Here is an 18,627-nt window from a genome sequence, read left to right as displayed (position 1 = left end):
AGGGGGAGCTGCATTGCTCTTAGCCTCTGCTGTGTGTTAATTCACTTTAGCCGGGCAATCCTGTGAGTAGGTGCCATTATCAGTTCTGCTTTTCAATTGAGAAGCGCAGCTAAGCGGTGAGCCTGAAATACAAAGGCTTGGCAAGCGAGGGACCGACCGGCACTTCCAGCCACACCCGCCTGGCTGGGAAGCCTGGCTCTAGCCTTGCTGGGTGACCTTACCACTTCAAGGCGCTCAAAAATGAGGCTCATTTTGGTGGCCCCAGATTGCCCAGGCAGGTTGGGAAAGACTCAACCAGTCCCTGTGGTGATCTCCCTTGCCAACTGCCTATCTCCTTTTATCTCCAACCTTAGCACTGCCCCTTCATCAGCCCCAGTGGGAAGAAAGGTGAGGCCAGCAGAGTGGGAGGTGGGCTGAGTGTTCATGCATTCCATCACTTGGGATCCTGGAGGTCCCGGGCTGCCCACCAGGAGAGTAGGAATACTGGCTCCAGGCCAGCTTGGTTATCATGTGCATACTAGAAGAAACCTCGCTGTCCTTCCATTACCATAGGAATCCCTCTTCACACACAGGTGCAGCTGTCAGGGCCGAAGTCAAGGTGGCTCATGATGGCCTCGCAGCATCCACTTGTGTTTCATCTCTTTACTATGACATCCTGGTTTTCTTACAAGAACTTCATTCTTGTCCTAGGAGCCCTTCAGCCAATCAGAATCTTATCCCTTCTTTACAGTGGTTGATTCAGTGCCAGGCCTTGTTACTAACTGAACCAAGAAGATGGATGAGATCCCAGGTCTTATGTAGTACCCAGGGGAGAGATGGCACTTGTGTTCTGGCTTAGGACAACTGTGGCAGCCAGTTTCCCAATTGGTGGGGAAACACTGTTGTGAGTTGGTGACTGCATAGTCAGAAAGCATCCAGGGCAGTCAAGCCTCACCTACACAGCGCTGCCGGACTTAATCATCGGCTGGCCGACTGCCCTTCTTATTTTATTTCTGTGGTTCTGAGAACCAAACCCAGGGCTTTGTGGCTATGAGGAAAGCATACTACCACTGCACTACATCCCAGCACTCCAGATGACTGCTTTTTATTTTAATAGGCCAGTTTGAGCATGTCGTTAATCACTTGCAACCAGAACATTCTAACTCACCACTAGAGGTTTCTGGGAGTCGTGGCAGACCACTGCGGGCTCCCCAGCAGATAAAGCAGAGGGGCAGATGCGGATGAAACAGGAGAAAGTGAACACACAAACAGGGGTGGGTGTTGAAGGTGAGGTGGACACTGCTTCTAGCTTCTAGGATGTATGGTGTTGCCTAAAGGTCCTTGCCTTCTTGGATGGCACTACTGGGAGGAGGTGGAACATTTAGGAAGCAAGACCTTGTAGGTCACTGGAGACACACCCTTAAAGGTGACAGGGGACCCTAGACCCTTCTTTGTCTTCTTTTAAAAAGTTATTATTTATTTTATGTGTCTAGCTGTTTTGGTTGCATGTGTGTTTGTATACTGTGTTTCCTGGTGCCTCGACAGAAGAGGGCGTTGGCTTTCCTGGGACTGGAGTTACAGAGGTTATCAGCCACCATGTGGGCATAAGGAATTGAAACAGGGTCCTCTGCAAGAGCAGCAAGTGCTCTTAATCACTAAGCCATCTCTTCAGCCCCTACCTCCCTTTTAAGATAGGGTCTCACTATGTAGCTCTTGCTTTCTTGTAACTCAAAGAGATCTTCTTGCCTCTGCCTCCCAAGTGTTGGAGTTAAAGAAGTGTGCCACCACACCCAGACCTTTTTGCTCCTCTTGTTCCCTGACTCATGATGTAAGTTTTCTTTGCCATGTGTTACTCACCTGTAACATGGCACACTCATTAGCTGACCAAAGCTCTGTGACTACCTGGTCTTGGTGTGGATGCTCTGAATCTGTGAGCCAAAACAAACCGCTCTTCCTGTAAATTAATTTCATCAGGTACTTCATTAGAGAGTCAGAGCAGAGAGGCATCATGGCCTGTGGTTGGTACTTACTGTTTGTCAAAGCTTCACTTTTCCTTCTTTTTTAAAAAAAGTCCCTGTCCACAGTCACACACCATGTAGAGATTCACAGTGTACCAGACTTGGACACACATTTCCCTCTGCATGAGATGGCAAAGAAGCCAGGCATAGCAGGCTAAGAGACTGGATACTGCCTGGGGCCTTGGCAGTGACCAGGGAACCTAGCATATTGGAGAAGGGTGAGACAAGGGCACCAGGCCGTGTGCTGTGGGCATCTGACTCCACTTGCTTCTCTGGGGGCAAGTCTTGCCCAGACGCTCCTGTGCCCCAGGATTCACCTTCCACCCAGCTGTTTCTTTGCCTGTGATACCTCTTGAGACAACATTCTAGCTTCTAAGATGATGTGGGAAAACAAAGGCAAGAAATGAAGAAACTTGGACCCACCTATGTCATCAGCCTGAGGATCCATACCATTGCTGACCTTTGGATGGGGTTTCCCATTGGCTTAGCCCATCTACTTTCATATTTTTATTTAATTCCTAGTTTTCAGAGCTACCTGCTGGCTGCTATCTTCAAACCTTCTTTCCTTCTGTGTGTCCTACTAGAATGACCATTGTGGAGTAAGAAGCCCAAGGCTGCCCCACTTCTTTCTGCCTCTGGACTCCTTGTTGGTGTGTGAGTGTGTGATGTTTTCTTCCTTGGAACCAAGAGAACCCAGAGAACTATCCAAGCGCTGTACAGTTGTAGAGGTAGCCCTGAGAGCGATGGCTCTTGGGATCCCACTCCAGAAAACAGTGACTGTTCCCATGGTTTAGGCTACTACATGTGGGATAATGTTTACTTGAAGGCAAATGTACCCCACCTCACACAGTGAGATCCAGGAGTGACTTACTCAGAGAAGGGGCCGCCACTGCAGCTGAGGTTTCTTGTACCTCAGCATATGTACACCACAGTTATCAAGGGCAAGTTTTCCCTTCTGCTGCCTGAAGAACAAGTTGGAGAGCATGTCTACCCTAGCCTGCTACTTGGGCGAAGGCCACAGCAGGAAGGACAGGGGACTTCTCCTTGTTAACTGTACTTTTGTCCCCAGCAGTTTAGTTCAAACGCAACTTCTTCAGAATGTTGTACAGAACTCCTACTAAGCCTGGACTCCTACAGGAATGCCCTTCATCAATCCTTGCTCTGATGTCCATAGACAGAATCCAGGGTCAAAGTGACTTCTCATCAAGTGTTCTCAACACCTGGCTTATGAGACAGGGAATGCTGCAACATTTTATCAATATTCAGAAAACTCCAGGTCAGACAAAAGGTTTTCTTCTTAGCCCTGACAGGAATAATCGTCCACTAGGCACAGTTTTCTCACCAATACCTTTACACCAAATGCCAATCATGCAAGAAGTAGACTTGTCCCCACCTGTCCCTTTCTTCTTTCCATTTCACTGGGACAGATGGTCAAGAGTAGCCAGGGTACAAGCAGAGACACCAGCAAAAAAGATACACCACCTTGTGCACGCCACTGCTTAGTTCACGCTGCCCTCCGGCTGGGTGGGCTGCCCCTATCACAGCCTAGTCTACACTGGAAATCACGAGAGTGCCATGCCCTAACTTTTCGAAGCACCTGCTCATCCCTGCTCTTGGATTTTATACCTATTGAGTCACTTAATCCACAGACAATCCCACGAGGTAGGTTTCTATTGTCTTCATTATCATCACCCAGTTGTGTTACTGAGAGAGAGGAGGCTTTTTTTCTGTTGTCTCACAGCAGGAAGTAGAACTGAGATTTGGTCAGGTTAGCAGACTAGCCTCCGAACCCATGCCCCAGCATGCCTCCTGGCCTGATATATATATGTGTGATACATATATATGTACATACATACATACGTATCTATTCATCCAGCCATCTCTCTCTCTCCCTCCCTCTCCTTCTCTCCTTCTCTCTCTCTCTCTCTCTCTCTCTATATATATATATATATATATATATATATGGATGGATATATATATATATCCATCTTCTGTTGTGTTTGTCTCCTTTTTTAACCTACCACTGCATGAATGCCCAGATGGAAAAACACAAATGAAGAAACACAGAAAGCCACTCCAGCCCTGCTTTGGTTGGTGAGGAGATCAAGAAGGCATGGAATGCAGCATTCTCTCTTGACCTCTCAGTCTCACTGTCTGGCTATGGAGATAAGAAAAGCATGAAGGAGGGTGGTGGAGACAGCTCTGTGAGTACAACTAGAGAGGGACAAGAGTTTAGAAGGAGCAGTCAAGATTCAGGGACTTCTATTCCTTCCAGTTGGGTTTTCCTTTTAGAGGAAGACTGGGGACAGCCATTGGTGCTGTTCCTTCATGCCATGGTACAGCAGCCAGGCCTCCCACAGAACAGGAGCTCAGGGCCTGACCCAGCCATATAATACATGGAACAGGCTGATTCAGCTTATATATGAGTCCTGGGGCATGAGCATGGCAGGATCTCACCTCTACACAGGACTGGGGTCCCCTGATCTTCACATCCATCTCTGATGCCTCGAGCACTGTTCTCCAAGTACATGATATATACTTGTGGGTGAAAAAAAATGAGGTCTTAAGTTGGCTGAGAAACTGGAAGTAGCTGGATGTGCAATACAGAACCCTCTGCTCTGGCCATGATTACCACATGTGCTCTTAAGCAAGTCTCTTTTGTTTGGGATGGATGGCATATTTTATTACATATTTTGTACAAAAGGAAGTTACAGAATGAGTTGGTCTTGGGTGGGAAGAGTTTCAAGCTCTGTTAATCTGGACGGGACAGGCCGTGGGCTGGGCTTGGGGTACCTCAGTGTTTTGTCTGTGCAGGAATGCCTGCTTCCTCTTGGACCTCAGTTTTGGGTGAGTATGGGGTCTTCATCTATCTCTCACAGCCTCTCCTCAGATGTGACACTGGAGTCACAAGGAACTCCAGCAGACCCAGGCAGATAGCATCCTTATTTTTGTCTGCTATAGAATTTGTGCAAAGCACAAGGTGAATGGTACTGGGCTGTGGAGATGGCACAGCATTTCCATGATTAGAAAGAAGATCTGTCTGAGTTCCAAAGAACAACTTAAAATCTCAACATTTCTCTCACCAGAGGGAATCCAACGACATCCTGAAAATGGACTTTGATTCTACCTCCCCCGGGAACTGCCATGATCTCTGGAGTAGTGGGGACACACTAGTGGAACAAACAAGCCCTGGGCAATTCCATCACTGCTCCTCAGTCCTGCTTAGGTCAGTGACCTGGAATGGCTAATTCCAAGCCTGGCACCTCCATTTGCAACCAAGGAAATCTGAGACAATGGCTTGCCTGTTCCTCGCTAGACTTCTGTGAGGATAGTTGACCACTATTTTAAAAGATTTATTTATTTATTTATTTATTTACTCATTTATCCACTTATTTATTTATTTATTCATTCATTCATTTATTTATCTATCTATCTATTTATTTATCTATTTATTTATCTATTTATTTATTTATTTATTTATTTATTTATTTATTTATTTATTTATTTATTTATTTATTTATTTATTTATTTATTTATTTATTTATTATGTCTACAGTGTTCTGTCTGCATGTACGCCTGCAGGCCAGAAGAGGGCACCAGATCTAGATGGTTGTGAGCCACCATGTGTTTGCTGGGAATTGAACTCAGGACCTCTGGAAGAGCATCCAATGCTCTTAACCTCTGAGCCATCTCTCCAGCCCCATCACTATTTTTAATCAATAAAATTAATAGTAATTTTTAAACAAATAATGAAAAGAACAGCTGGATTGTGCTGAGGATTTTCTGAGCTTTTTTTAATTGATCTCATTCATGACGATAACAGTCAGATGAACTGGCACTTAGGGGTCAAGTAGTTTTCCCAGGCCAGACAGTTGCTGGTGGCAGAGCTGGCATTTGAAGCCAATATCTATTATTTCTAGTGTCAGGCATTATGTTAGATGTGCATTCTCCAGTAATACAATCCAGAAAATCAGCATGAGTACAGATATTTTTTTTAAAGAAGACAATGACAGCATGTTCACCAGCCAGGCCTCACAAGTTCAAGGCATTTCTTTATTCCTGCATGGCTGGAACAGGCAGCACCTCTCCTCCATCACTAGAGACAATGATGCATAACAAACGGCAGATGAACAAGAAAGCAGAATAGATTTAATCAAAGTTTTAGTCACAGAGAAGTGTTCAGAAGCTAAGACTGATGGGTGTGATGTGGAAAATGTATCTTTTTATGTCTAGGCTCGATGAAGATGCACAGTTGTGTAGGACTGGACAAAAAGGGTGTGGTCTTGCATGTGTGTGTGTGAGACTGAGGAAAACTCAGCAAGTCCTGTTTGGGTTCTTTTGCCACTGAAATGAAGGCCATAGGAGCCACATATAATCAGACACGGTAATTCACAGAATTTCTTTGTCTTTTTCATTTGTTTGTTTGTTTTTTGTTTTCTGAGACTGGGCTTTTCTGTATAGTCCTGGCTACCCTGAAACGCACTCTGTAGACCAGGCTGGCCTCTAACTTAGAGATCCGCCTACCTCTGCCTCCCAAGTGCTGAGATTAAAAGTCTCCACCACCAGAGAATTTCTTTGTAAGGACTCCACACACAGAAAGAGAAGTTTATGGCCAGCCTTGGGGAAGAGGTTCTGGCTTTACTGACTAGTAGAGGGTTAGGGTGGGGACAGAAGGCAGAAAGAGACCTCCCCCATGAGGCTCTTCCATTGTCCCTCTTCTCAAAGTGTTCAGCTTCTGTTGTTCACTGTTCCATTAGTTTACATTGCACACATGCAAAACATATTTTATGACAGTTTACATATGCACACGTATGTGTGGGGTAAAATTTATTAACATGAGATCATTCAAAGACTTTACTCTTTCACTTTCTTGTCAAAGTGAGCCATCAAGTTCTGTCACTGTTCTGATTTCTCAGGCCAGTGTAGGGCTGAGAAAGAGAAAAGGGAGTTGGGAAATTTCAGCTGGAAAATCAAAGACAATTTGTACCAGCATGATAAGTGAAGGGAGCAAGGGTGGTGGTGGTAAGGAAAGGAATAGGGGAGGGGTCACAGAGAAAATGAAGAATATGGGAGATGGTAGAGAGGGAGCCTTATAGTCCTACAGGGCAGGAAGAAGGAAGCAGAGGGAAGGAGTCACGGGAAAAACAGAAGAGAAAGGCAAAGGTAGCCTGTAGATTAGGGGTAGAAAATATGGTCTCTGGAGACTGGCCTTGGGGGGATGTGGAGTGGATGTAATTCAAGGGAATGGGAAGACAGTAAAGAAAACAGGAGAAACGTCATGAGTGCTACTTTTTTGGTCCCTTTCTCCCATTCAAAGACCTGGACAGTGTCGCCTTGGATAGTCTCAGATCACCATGTAGTTTTAGTCCCCCAAGTGCTCTGATTATAGGTGTGCCATGCTCGGCTTAGGAGCTCTTTTGCCTGGTTGCCTTGAGCCTGTCTGTTTATGTGAGCTTTTGCTGTGGACTGTAGTTTTGTTAGGCAGGTATGTCTCTGTGTAGACGTACATACTTTGTAGAGAAGGACCCTGGGCACATTACTCTGTTCTCTCTTTCTCTCCTAATAAAATGACAGCAGTTAAGGTTAACAGTATTACTTAAATGACAGTGTGAATTATTTAACGCAGATCCCAGAAGATATAATGCAGAGGCTTCCACTACCCTGGAGTCTCTGTTTGGCTCCCTCCATCTCCTTGCTGATCACACCCTGTTGAAGCTCTTGCCTTGAAAGCAGGCTTTTCTCTCTGCTCAGGCTGATCCACTGTTCCAGGCTGGTCACAGTTTAGTTCTTAGTCCTTGTTTTGCGCAGTGCCAATGCATCATCAAGGCCATCAGTTCCTCTTGTCACTGTTCGTCCCTGTTCTCCTTTCATTTCAGACCAACCCCACATCTCATGTGTACTCTGTTGCCACAGCTTCCAGACACTCTTCCCACTTTGGTCTCTCTTTGATGAGGCCACCATACGTCTGCCATTGGAGTGTCTGAATTCTCCCACTTCTTTCTAGCATTGTCTATCAACTGTTGCTGCCTGCCTGCAGGATAAAGCCACACTCACTCTCTACCTTCCAGGGCTCACCAAATCTGACTTACCTGTACTTCCAATTTCCTCACTCTTGCCAGCCAAATCTTCTTTGGTCATTACCAGCCCCTGCCTGTACTTGGGGCTGCTTGGCTGCTTTAGCCACACCTTGTTCCATGGGCCCCTTTCAAACCATACCTAGGTATCAAGCATTGTAGTCTTCCCTTTCTTTAAGAAGCCTCCTTTGACTATCTCAAGAAAATGAGGTCACCTAGACTAAACAGGAAATTGTGTGACCCTAAAAGGTAAAGAAATAAGACCACTCAAGACCACTGAGGCTAACATGGCTGACAAAGAGAACCAGTAATTGTTCTTTGCCTAATTAAAATGGCATCTCCATATTATTAGCCTAGTAAAATTGCCTGTCCCTGCTATGTAAGTGACACATGCCACATATGGAAAGCCCAACATAAAGACATAGTATAGGAGAAATCTGACTGGGATGCTCCTGCCCCATGCCATTCAATTCAAGAATAATCCTCCCTTCCATCATTCACCATAAGGTGAGCTAGCCAACACTTGACAGCATGATGTCTTGAGAAGCCTGCTTTATACTGTGAGTGTGTGCCTTCACCCTGTAGTAAGTGTTCATTCTGTCCCCGTCTTTGAATTCTTTCTATGACAATGCTAGGAACCTGGAAACACAGAGTGAAGTTGTCAATCTGTTCTCTCTATCTTTGAAGCCTACCCAGCCTTGATCACAGGTAACAGAAAGGCCATGCTCAAGAGCCTGGGTATCCCATCTTCCCCAAAAGATGGCCAGCTCCCCAAAGCCTAATCAAATGCAGCATCTCACACAAGGCTACACACAGGATCTGGGCCATGTATATTTGGCCATTTGGGGGTAAAATTCAGGAGTAAAATTCCAGGTACTCTCCTTCTTTTAGAATGGGGAGAGTAAGAATATAATTCCATTTAAGAGATGTGTTTTGATGACCTACTATGTTCTGGGTACAGTAAACATGGGGCTCAGCACAGAACTTGGCAGGGAGCAGGTGCTCTGCACATGACAGCTGTTTTCATGCCTGTAGTTGCTATGGCCGTGGGGATTTATGTGGCACTGCATTCATCACCATGCACTAGTTAACCCCATTGCTCCCACAGGTACTGTCTGATCATCAGCTTTCTCTGAACACTGATCCCTTTATGCCTCCTCCTGCACAGAGAATGCTGACTGGAACAAGACCGAAGAACTAGATGTACCCCTGTTTCCCTTCCACCTTTACGTACTGTCGGTTGCCCCCCTGGAGAAGACTCTGCAGTACCCTGCCAACTTCCTGTCCTGCCTCTGGGGAGCAGCACATGGATGGGCTCTGCCAAGAGCCTGCTGTCCACTGTAGCTGGTACAGACACCTTATCAGCCACCCATCACTCAAGGCCCTGAAAGTGCCACCCTGAGCTGCCTGTTTGACTCTGCCCCATGGAATTAGGCATTAATACATAACATTAAATTTTACATGTAAAGCTATCTGATACAGATAAGTTGTCAGACCCTGAGAAGGCCAGGAAAGCTTTTGTCTCTGAGGCAGGAAGTGTGTATCAGTCAAAACACTACAGACTAAGCTTCCTACTCAGAGGCTCCAGTGCCGGCCAGCTGCTCTGAGGCCTCCAGCTGCTCCCGGGGGGAGAGGAGCAAAGTCCAGGTTTCTGATAGAATTGTCAGGTTGTTTTCACACCTCCTTCCTTTCACTTAGCTTTTCCACAGTAGCTGTTTGTAGTTTAGCCTTGTGGTAGATGCAAATGTTTGCTAATAAAAGTGTTTTACACAGTTATCAGAAAACAGTCTGTGTTTCGGAATGCCCACTCTCTACGGGAAGGAGGGCCTCACACCTACCAGGAGAGGCAGAAAGCACATTCACTGGTGTGAAGAATGAGAGGCAATTCCAATGGCTGCTTCCCTCCCACAGGTAAGGGCAGCTCTTCTCAGTAGGGAAGATGGCACCTAGCAACGTGGGCTTTGTTCAGTAAATACTTTTTTTGGTCAGATTAATTGTCCAAGGGCAGGCATTTACTCAGGGTTTTGCTGACTGAAAGCATTCTCTCATTCTTCTCAGCTACAGAACACACAAGGGATTTTTTGCCTTCTGCTTTTGTTGGTGATTTTCTGGAGAGAGTGACCTGTCACAGAAGTCCTGGCAAATGCTTGGTAGGTAATGGACTGGTAAAATGGCTTGGGCTGGAGACCACTACCTTATCTCCCACAAAGAGCACAGCCTCTCCTGGTCCATCAGGTACTATCAAGAAGAGGAAGTAGGGTCACTGAGGCCTCTTGTCCCTATGCCCATGGGCTCAGAGACTTGCTTACCTTTCTCTCCTTGTCACCATACTCGACGCCCAAAGTGTCCATGGCCCGGACAATGGCTGCCAGAGACTGGATGGTGTTGCTGTAGACAACAGGCTTGTACTGCTTTACATCTTCTCCAGAGAAGCCATCTTCATGGATGATCCTGGAGGAAGACCACAAACCATACCTGATGAGTACAATGTCCTCACTAGACATGGCCAACACAGGGCTTGGCACCCCAGTGCAAGCCTTGCTCTCACAAGCGGAGAACTGGGAGAGCTGGGTCCTGTGGGAATGATGGATTACTGATTTACTCTACTGAGGTGTTGTAAAATCTAAAAAGCAAAACAAAAACTTGCTTACCCGAGTTACTGAATAATAACAATCTGAAATATAGACTACTGAAAACATTCCTGTTTCATTGTATATAGTATACATACAACATACTATAGTATGTAGTCTTCACATTCTACATACAGGGAAAGGAATGAGGGGCTGAAGACACTAGAGGAACAAAATACCAATTGCCTAGCTCATCCTCACTGCTGCTGACCTAAGGACAGAGCAGGGCCTTGACTTGTGTGAACTCAGAGAACACTGCTCAAGATCACTGCAAGAGCTCAGCAAATGAAAGATACAATCTCAATCTATGAACCACACCCCGTCCTCTCCACTGGTGGGGATCAAACCCAGGATCCAATGTACTTGCTTGGTAAGGACAGTTCTCCAAGGGAGATGGCAACCACACCCACAGCTCACTCACAGCACTTTTATTGAAGGTAGGGCAAAGCCTGGCTTACATGAACAACCGTCCAAGTTTGTGCACGTGTCAGATACACACCATCGGCGGAAAAGGCAGCAGAGGGCATTTCACTACTCTTGCTCAGCTGGTAGAGTCACCCTGTTCTGCTGGATCTCAATAACTGACAGAATCCACACAGGAGACATCACAGAGTAGAGGCTGTGTGACACTCTCTGGTTGCCTTTGGTACATGCACATTGCTAACAAGGATCCCAGAAAGAAATCACATACAAGCATAGTCTTAAAATGGAAGAAAAAAAAAAAAACAACCCCGAAATTTAAAGACAACATCAGAGGTTCTTTGTGTGTTGACAGACTGTGTGAACTCTTTGATGGCCACATTTCCAGAACAGGAATTAATACCATGTATAACAGATGCAGGATTCAGCGTGAGAGTTGAGCCCTCCTGACTCATCAAAGCCCTTGTATACACCTTCATCACCTCCTTTCTGGAGAACACTACAGACAAAAATCTTGAAAACAGCTTTTTTTTTTCTTTCTTTTTAAATTGGGATTCATTGCATATACCACACAGTCTGCTTGCCTAAAGCATGCACCTCAATATTTGTTTTAGTAAATTCACAAGATTAGGCAACCATAACTGCATTCTAATTGTAGAATGTTTTATCCCTTTCCTCAAAGTAGCTCTGTATCCATCACCATGCACTCTGCATTCCCCTCTTCAATCCTAAACCACCACCAATCTACATTGTTTCTATACATTTGCCTAGATTGGACAGCCTTATAAATTATATGATGGGTTTAAATTTGTTACTGGTTCTTTAACAAATCTTTTCAAGATATGCCCATGTTATAGCATGTCTCAGTAACTCATTCCTTTTGTTCTTGTTGAATAATATTCCTTTGTATGAGAATGTAACCATTGACTCATCCAGATGTCAGCTAGTAGACAATAAACCTGGGAAAAATTGAGAGTCTGGCTGCGAGACTCCATTCTGCGTTTCTCCAAGCATAGCAGAATCACTCTTATGGGTTTGATTAGCACTAAGCTGTTTCTTTCATTTTTTTTTAAACAAAAGCTTCTTTTTGTTTTAAAAGATTTATTTTATTTTATGAGTGTTTGCCTGGATGCAGGTAAGTCCACACGTGTGCTTCGTACTCCTACAGTGTCAGATTCCTTGGAACTGGAGCTACAGGTGATTGTGAGTTGCCGTGTGGGTGCTAAGAAGGGAACCAGGATCCTCTTCAAGAAGAGAGATCACTCTTGACTGCTGAGCCATCTTTCCAGCTCCTGCAAAATATTCTTGGTGGAGCATATCATCAAATGACTCACAGGTTTGTGACCCCAGAGAGTCCCATGGGGAAACACTATGTTCTGCATAAAGCCCGAGAAGTGAAGAGAAACAAATGAAAGCAGTGCGTTTGGACAGTGACAACAAGCTGTGCAGGTGGCTTTCAGAATGCAGGCACTGGCCATCACAGCACAGGCTGGAGGGGCCAGGCACACCACCAGGCTGGTGGGCTGCTTGGATGAGGGTCAGCCCCCAAGAGTCAACAGGAAACCGCAAAGAAAAAGTTCTTGGCTTCTATGTGGAGTTCCTGGGGGTCTTTGGCTGAACAGATGAGACTCCACAGCTCAAAAGGATGCCAGAGAGAAAATGAGCTTCTGGGGGCTTGGAGGCTGAACACTTGCCAGCACTTCCCCAAGCCAGATGAATCTCTGAAAAGCCAGAGTGTAGTTCCTGGGTACTGCAGAGCCTTCAGCATAGGTGTCAGAGGCCACAGCAACTAGGTTAAGATAGCTCTTATGGCTCCCTGAGGTCCTCCTGACAATGCTAGAAAGAAAGTCTAAGAAATCTAGCTGCCCATAGCTAACTTAGCTACCCCCAAACAACAGAATAAAGACAACAACCTTTAAATGAAGATGGCGAAATCTAGATGCTCAGTAAAGTAATGTGCTTGATGCCACCTTCCACTGAAAAAATTCCTGATTCTGCAGACAAGCAGGACAGTGTGGTTCATAACCAAGAGAAGCATTAGTCAACACAGTAGATATGAAAGTGACATGGATGACAGAATTAACATACAGCATTGCAAAAATATTTATTTTAAATATTTTTAAGACATCAAAGAAGACTGAGTATAATTTATAGAGGAATGGAAGATACAGAAAAAGAACAACAGCTGAAATAAAGGTTGTTCCTGGCAGATCAGACATGCAGAAGATTATCTAAACTGAAGACAAAGCAAAAACTATTCAAATGGAGGCAGAAAGAGAAAGGCCTGAAAATACCTTATAATATACATCCATGCAAAACTTCCGGTAATGCAAAGGATGGGGGTGGGGGAAGTACATCAGAAAGAAGCATCTGAAAAAGTGCCATATGGCTCAAAAGTGAATTAAAGTGTGTGAGACACACATGGGGGTTTCAGAGCAAACACTGACAACTGTGAGAGAAAGGTGCCGGCCCACCCAGACTCTAGGAGCAGGTGCCTTTAGGAGCCTAGGCCAGTGTTGACCTGAGAGGTGCAAGCGAGAGTTACTGGGCTTCAGTGATGTGCTTCCTGGCAAGCCAGGGCACATTCCAGGACTTCACTTCTGACCTCTGACCCTACCACTCATCTGGGGATGCTCTCCAGACCCCTCGAATGTGGGCTGTGCTCCCATAAGTCCCTATAACTGAATATATGGATTATGACAAATTTGATAATAGTAAAAGGCTTCTGAACAATTAGTGACCAATAATTAATTCAAAATTAAACGCATAATGAACCCAAGGTGCCTTTGGCAGCGCTCACCCAGCCTAGGTGCTGCAGCTTCATCACAGATCAGCTGAGGACAACACGAGTGTTTCACACTGCAGCTGTGATAAAGTCACACAACCCCCCAAACAAATGTCACCCGAAATACCTTGGTTCACGGTATGGCTACGTGTGTCATGAAATGTGGGGTTTTTATTGTACATACAAAGTTTTTTGATCACATAGAGCACAATAACAATATTTTCCTACCAACATTTGTCCATATATACAGTAAAATTTATAACATTATAAAATATATTAGTATATTTTGGATTGTTACACATTAGAATATTTGATTTTAAAACTTTCTATTTGAGCTACTGACTTTAGTTTCATTAAAAAATAGATCATTGTAGTACTTTTGGTTTGGCATCAGGACAGAATTCCTGGAGTTGCCCCACAAGTGCTTCTGCCCTCGTGTACTGCATTTATACTATGTATTTATGTGAAGTGGCACCCTCAGCACTGATGATTATGAAACCAAAGTACTGAACAACATCAGGGATAGGTGCTTGCACTCTCAAATACAGCTAAGAGATAATTCTTTATGAATAAACATAAGCAAACACATTTAACTCATTAATATGCAAATTTGTTTTACCATGTTAATAAATGGTAAAATTAAAGGTATACCAAAGAATTGTTGTAAAAAAAACTTTAAAATAATTTGTTACCATTAAATGTTTTATTTGCTTACTTACTTTATATATCTTCACTCCTGAGGTCACACAAAAATTTCTCTGGTGAAGAAGTTGCACAGGAAACACTGAGGAATCCTTTTTTAGATCCCTGGCTGGCCAAGGGATTTCTTTTTCCATGGGGTTGGAATTATCATTTCCCATACTAATGTTTGCACTTGTCTACTGAGGCAGGAAAGCTAGGTTTTCATTATTTCTACTTGGAAGAAAAAAAAAATGAGGGTGAGAGTTTAAGCTGCTGGTCCAGTCTCTCTCGGGAGATCAATGCCAGAGCTAAGGGCATAATCCAAGTCTCCAAACTCATAGTCTTTTTGGCCACAGCTGATCCATCCCCAGAACATGCAGATTATTACCTGGCAAGAGTTACCCTAGTGTCTAGGGTGGCCTAAAAGAAAAATGCAGAAATGATGTAATTTGGGCAAGTATTCAAAAGTCATGAGTATTATTCCTATAACTTAACACACTGGCAAGTACAGGCTTAAGCTGGGCTTCTGGGGTGAAGTTTTATAGCATCCTGGACAAAACAGTCATAAGCACCCACTTAACACAGGAATGTGTGGTCCACACAGGACAGCGGTGAAAGGGTCGACCATAAGCCCAAGTCCAGCACCAAGCCCTGTAGTGCCAAGGGCATCTTCTCATGGAATCCTCCTCCTCTTTCTCTTTCCGAGTTGAGGTTGACAGCTTCATGATGATCAAATAAGGTTCCTTTATCTTCGATCTTGTCACATCATTCCAGTGAGGCCAAACAGTAGTGGCAGCACCTGATGTGACAGTCAGGCCTGCTCAAATACCTCCCCTGCTGCTCAGGGACTGTGGCATCCTTGGTAAATGACTTGACTATACGGTCCTGTTTCCTCATTGGCAAGTTGTTCTGAGAAATAAAATGGGTGTGGCAGAACATGCTAGCCAGGTAGAGGCAGGAGGATCAGGAATTCAAGGCCAGCCTGGACTACAAGAGACTGTGTTTCAAAAATAAAAAAACAAAACCCAAGGGAAAAAAAAAGAGACTACAGGGAAGACACTTCAAATGGCAGCCAGTAGGAATAGCAGTCTCATTCTGAAGTCAACCTCTGAGTACACTTTTCTTTCTCTGGCACAGAATTTGAGGGTTGGCACAGAGGCATCCTGTGTTTGAGGGTTGGCATGCAATGTTAAGTGCTCCACCTGCTGCATTTCTTCTAATCGTCACAGCAGTCCCAGGCTTGTTAAAAATCACCAGCTCCTCTTTACAGACAAGGGGACAGACCCAGTGAGGTCAGGCCACTTCCCTGATGTCATACAGCTGGCGAGTAGCATCTAAGGTCCTGTTTTTGACGTATGGGCAGATGGTGAGAGGCAGAGCTGCTTTCCCCATCCCTGGCCTTCACCTCCAGGTTCCAGAGGCGCCAGGCTGCACACGCGCGCGCGCACACACACACACACACACACACACACACACACACACAGTGTGTCCTCATGTATACATGAGGACTGCAGGGCCTGTGTAATATTCTGAGGGTCTGGAAAAAAAAGGGGGGTCCTGAGAGTCCTCAGGGGTAGACCTCAGGATAGTTCAGTCACATGGGATGGCTCTGGGTCCTGGGGGTATCAAGGTCAGGGTTTGGAAAGCAGAAGAAAAGCTCGGTGAGACATGTAGCAACAGCCAGTAGATGGAACTGTTGAGTGAAGTATAGAATCAAGTCTCAGGGAGGTGAGTCCCTAGATCCAACCATGCCAAAAGCTAATGCTATCCTTATTCTTCTGACTGATACAAGCCACCATATTCCTTATTTTTGCATAATCTAATGTGCCTTGAGCTTTTGTAACCCATCCAAGTCATGATTAAAATGTTCTATGACTTGATAACAATAGTTTGAAATCACCTCTCAGTATATTTGCTTGTTAAGTCTTTGTTTATACCCAGACACTGGTATCTTGTTTCACCCACCTTTCCTCTCCTATCCATAGTTCCTGGCACAGAGATGGTGAAGGTGGAAACGTCACTACTTGAGCTGGGTGTACACAGTTGTACAAGATATGTCCCACCAAGGAGCTCACAGGCAAGCCCGCATGTGCACCTGTGTAAGTTGGGGTGGGGATATTTTTCTATATTTTCTATATTTGATGCTCTGCAGAGCCAGAGTTAGTTCTCACACTGCCCACCCAGAACCCACGCACTCTGAGGGGCTGCTCTGGGTCACCAAGCAGAAGACCCATGGAAGAAGGAGTTTGACCAGACAAGGTTGCCTGCAGCCTGAGTATTTGAAGCTGCCAGCTGTGCTCTGGGACCCTGACAACACTGCTTAGTAGGTGATCTTGATGGTATATGGATGGAGAGGACTGGTGACAGGGCTGCTGACCACAGCAGGTGATCAATTTCCAGGAGAAGGTGGTCAGTCATGGGCCCTTGCTCTCCCCACACTGACTCTTTTGCTGTCTTGGGAATCCTGTAGGAGGCATGGACCTGGCTCTCCTTGCTTTCAGCAATTCTTCCAGGGCGGGGCTGCTTTTAGCTGCAGGAAGACTGCTGGGCACAGAGGCCTTATATGGTCACAGAACCACAGACTTGGAAGCAGGAAGGGACCTCACACAATCGTCTGGCCTGGCAGCCTTTCTCTGAATCACAGGCCCCTTTGAGACTCTGACAAATGTACCAGTACAAGTTTTTCTTGATTTATGGAGGCTCGTGAACACCTGATCGAAAGCTGATCAAAAGCTTCAGGGTCATCACTAGGCTAGATTCAGGGCTCCTTTTCTCGGCCATTTCTTACTGCCCTCTGCCACAACCCTTGAATGATTTAGACTAGGGAGTGGTGGTGCCAGGCACTAGCTGTGATGGAGTAATTTCCCATAACTGCTGGCTGTCAACTGCTTTCATTGTGTTGTGGTCAGGACCCAGAGTAGCAGCATTGGCAGGAGAGCAATAGCTGTAGTGATGCTGGTACATTTGGTACACAGGGTTTGTCTTGTTACTGTCCTTTAGAAGAAAAGGACATGAGGCCAATTCTAACAGGAGACATCGTCGATGAGGTGCACCTCTGAGTGTATCTGTGAGGGCACTTCCTGAAAGGCTAGCTGAGGAGAGAAGACACACCCTGAAAGTCAGTGGGGTCCTGTGTTAATCTAAAAGGAAAAAAAAAAAAGATGAAAGCTAGATGAGCATCACCACGCTCCTTTCCCTGCTTCTTGGTTGGCTGCCAAGGACCAAGGCACTTCGTGTGTCACGCCTTCCTCACCATGATGAATTACTGCGGTGCTCTCAACAAAGCAAAATAACCCTTCCTCCTTTAAAATTGCCTATTGTCTGGTATTTGGTCACAGTCATGAGAGAAGGAGAGGTGAGCCCTGGAGGACCTCCACCTGCCTGGAGGAAGACAAGGAAGGGCTGAGAAGCTCCAGTGGGAGAGGGAGCTGGGCTGGAGTGGGACTCTGTTTGTTTATCAAATGAACATCTTGGGAGAACTTATAGGCTGGGGACCCTATTTTGGTACTCTTAATGCTATCAAGTGTGTCTGAACAGGAATGCAAGTTCACAAGACATTTGTCTGGGATCTCTTTTGCTTCAGTGATAAATGATGATGGTGTCCAATCACCATTGGCCTTATTGACCCACTGAAGAGTGGGAATGTGACTCTGGAGCGCTGAACCTCTCTATCGGTGGGCAATGACAATCCTGGCCTCAGAAAACACATGTGTAATTAAACCGTGAACAGGAAGCCCTAGCACATTGGGGCTCCACAGAGCCCACTTAAACACTGGATGTATGCAGGGGTTAAGATAAAAACACTAGGTATGGAGTAACGGGTATCCTGTGCAGTCACACTAATAAAATGATATGTGTATTTTGGGGGTGGATTGGCATGGAAGCTGTGGAGAGGGAGGAGGATGGACAGGATGGAGCAACAGAATAGAGCAAGCATCACTTTTGGTGGTGGCATTCAGTGCTTTGTTATTGCCTTCCTTCTGTTTGTTTCATTCTTAAAGTGTGCATGTGGTGTCCAAAAAGACAGACTGCTTTATTTT

At 45.3% G+C, this 18,627-nt stretch overlaps 1 protein-coding gene across 3 annotated transcripts in view; it reads right to left on the bottom strand.

Moving 5' to 3' along the window:
• Nucleotides 1-18,627, bottom strand: part of Gnao1 (G protein subunit alpha o1) — a 158,569-nt gene that overhangs the window by 58,915 nt on the left and 81,027 nt on the right. For all 3 annotated transcript variants that reach the window (XM_055620993.1, XM_055620994.1, XM_055620995.1), the window contains exon 3: nt 10,381-10,522. In XM_055620993.1, the coding sequence (XP_055476968.1) occupies nt 10,381-10,522 (142 nt within the window). The remainder of the gene's footprint in view (nt 1-10,380; nt 10,523-18,627) is intronic.

Source organism: Psammomys obesus, unplaced genomic scaffold, assembly GCF_907164565.1.
Source record: "Psammomys obesus unplaced genomic scaffold, mPsaObe1.curated_primary_1811, whole genome shotgun sequence".
Lineage (NCBI taxonomy): Eukaryota > Metazoa > Chordata > Mammalia > Rodentia > Muridae > Psammomys > Psammomys obesus.
This window is presented reverse-complemented; position numbering and strand designations above follow the sequence as displayed.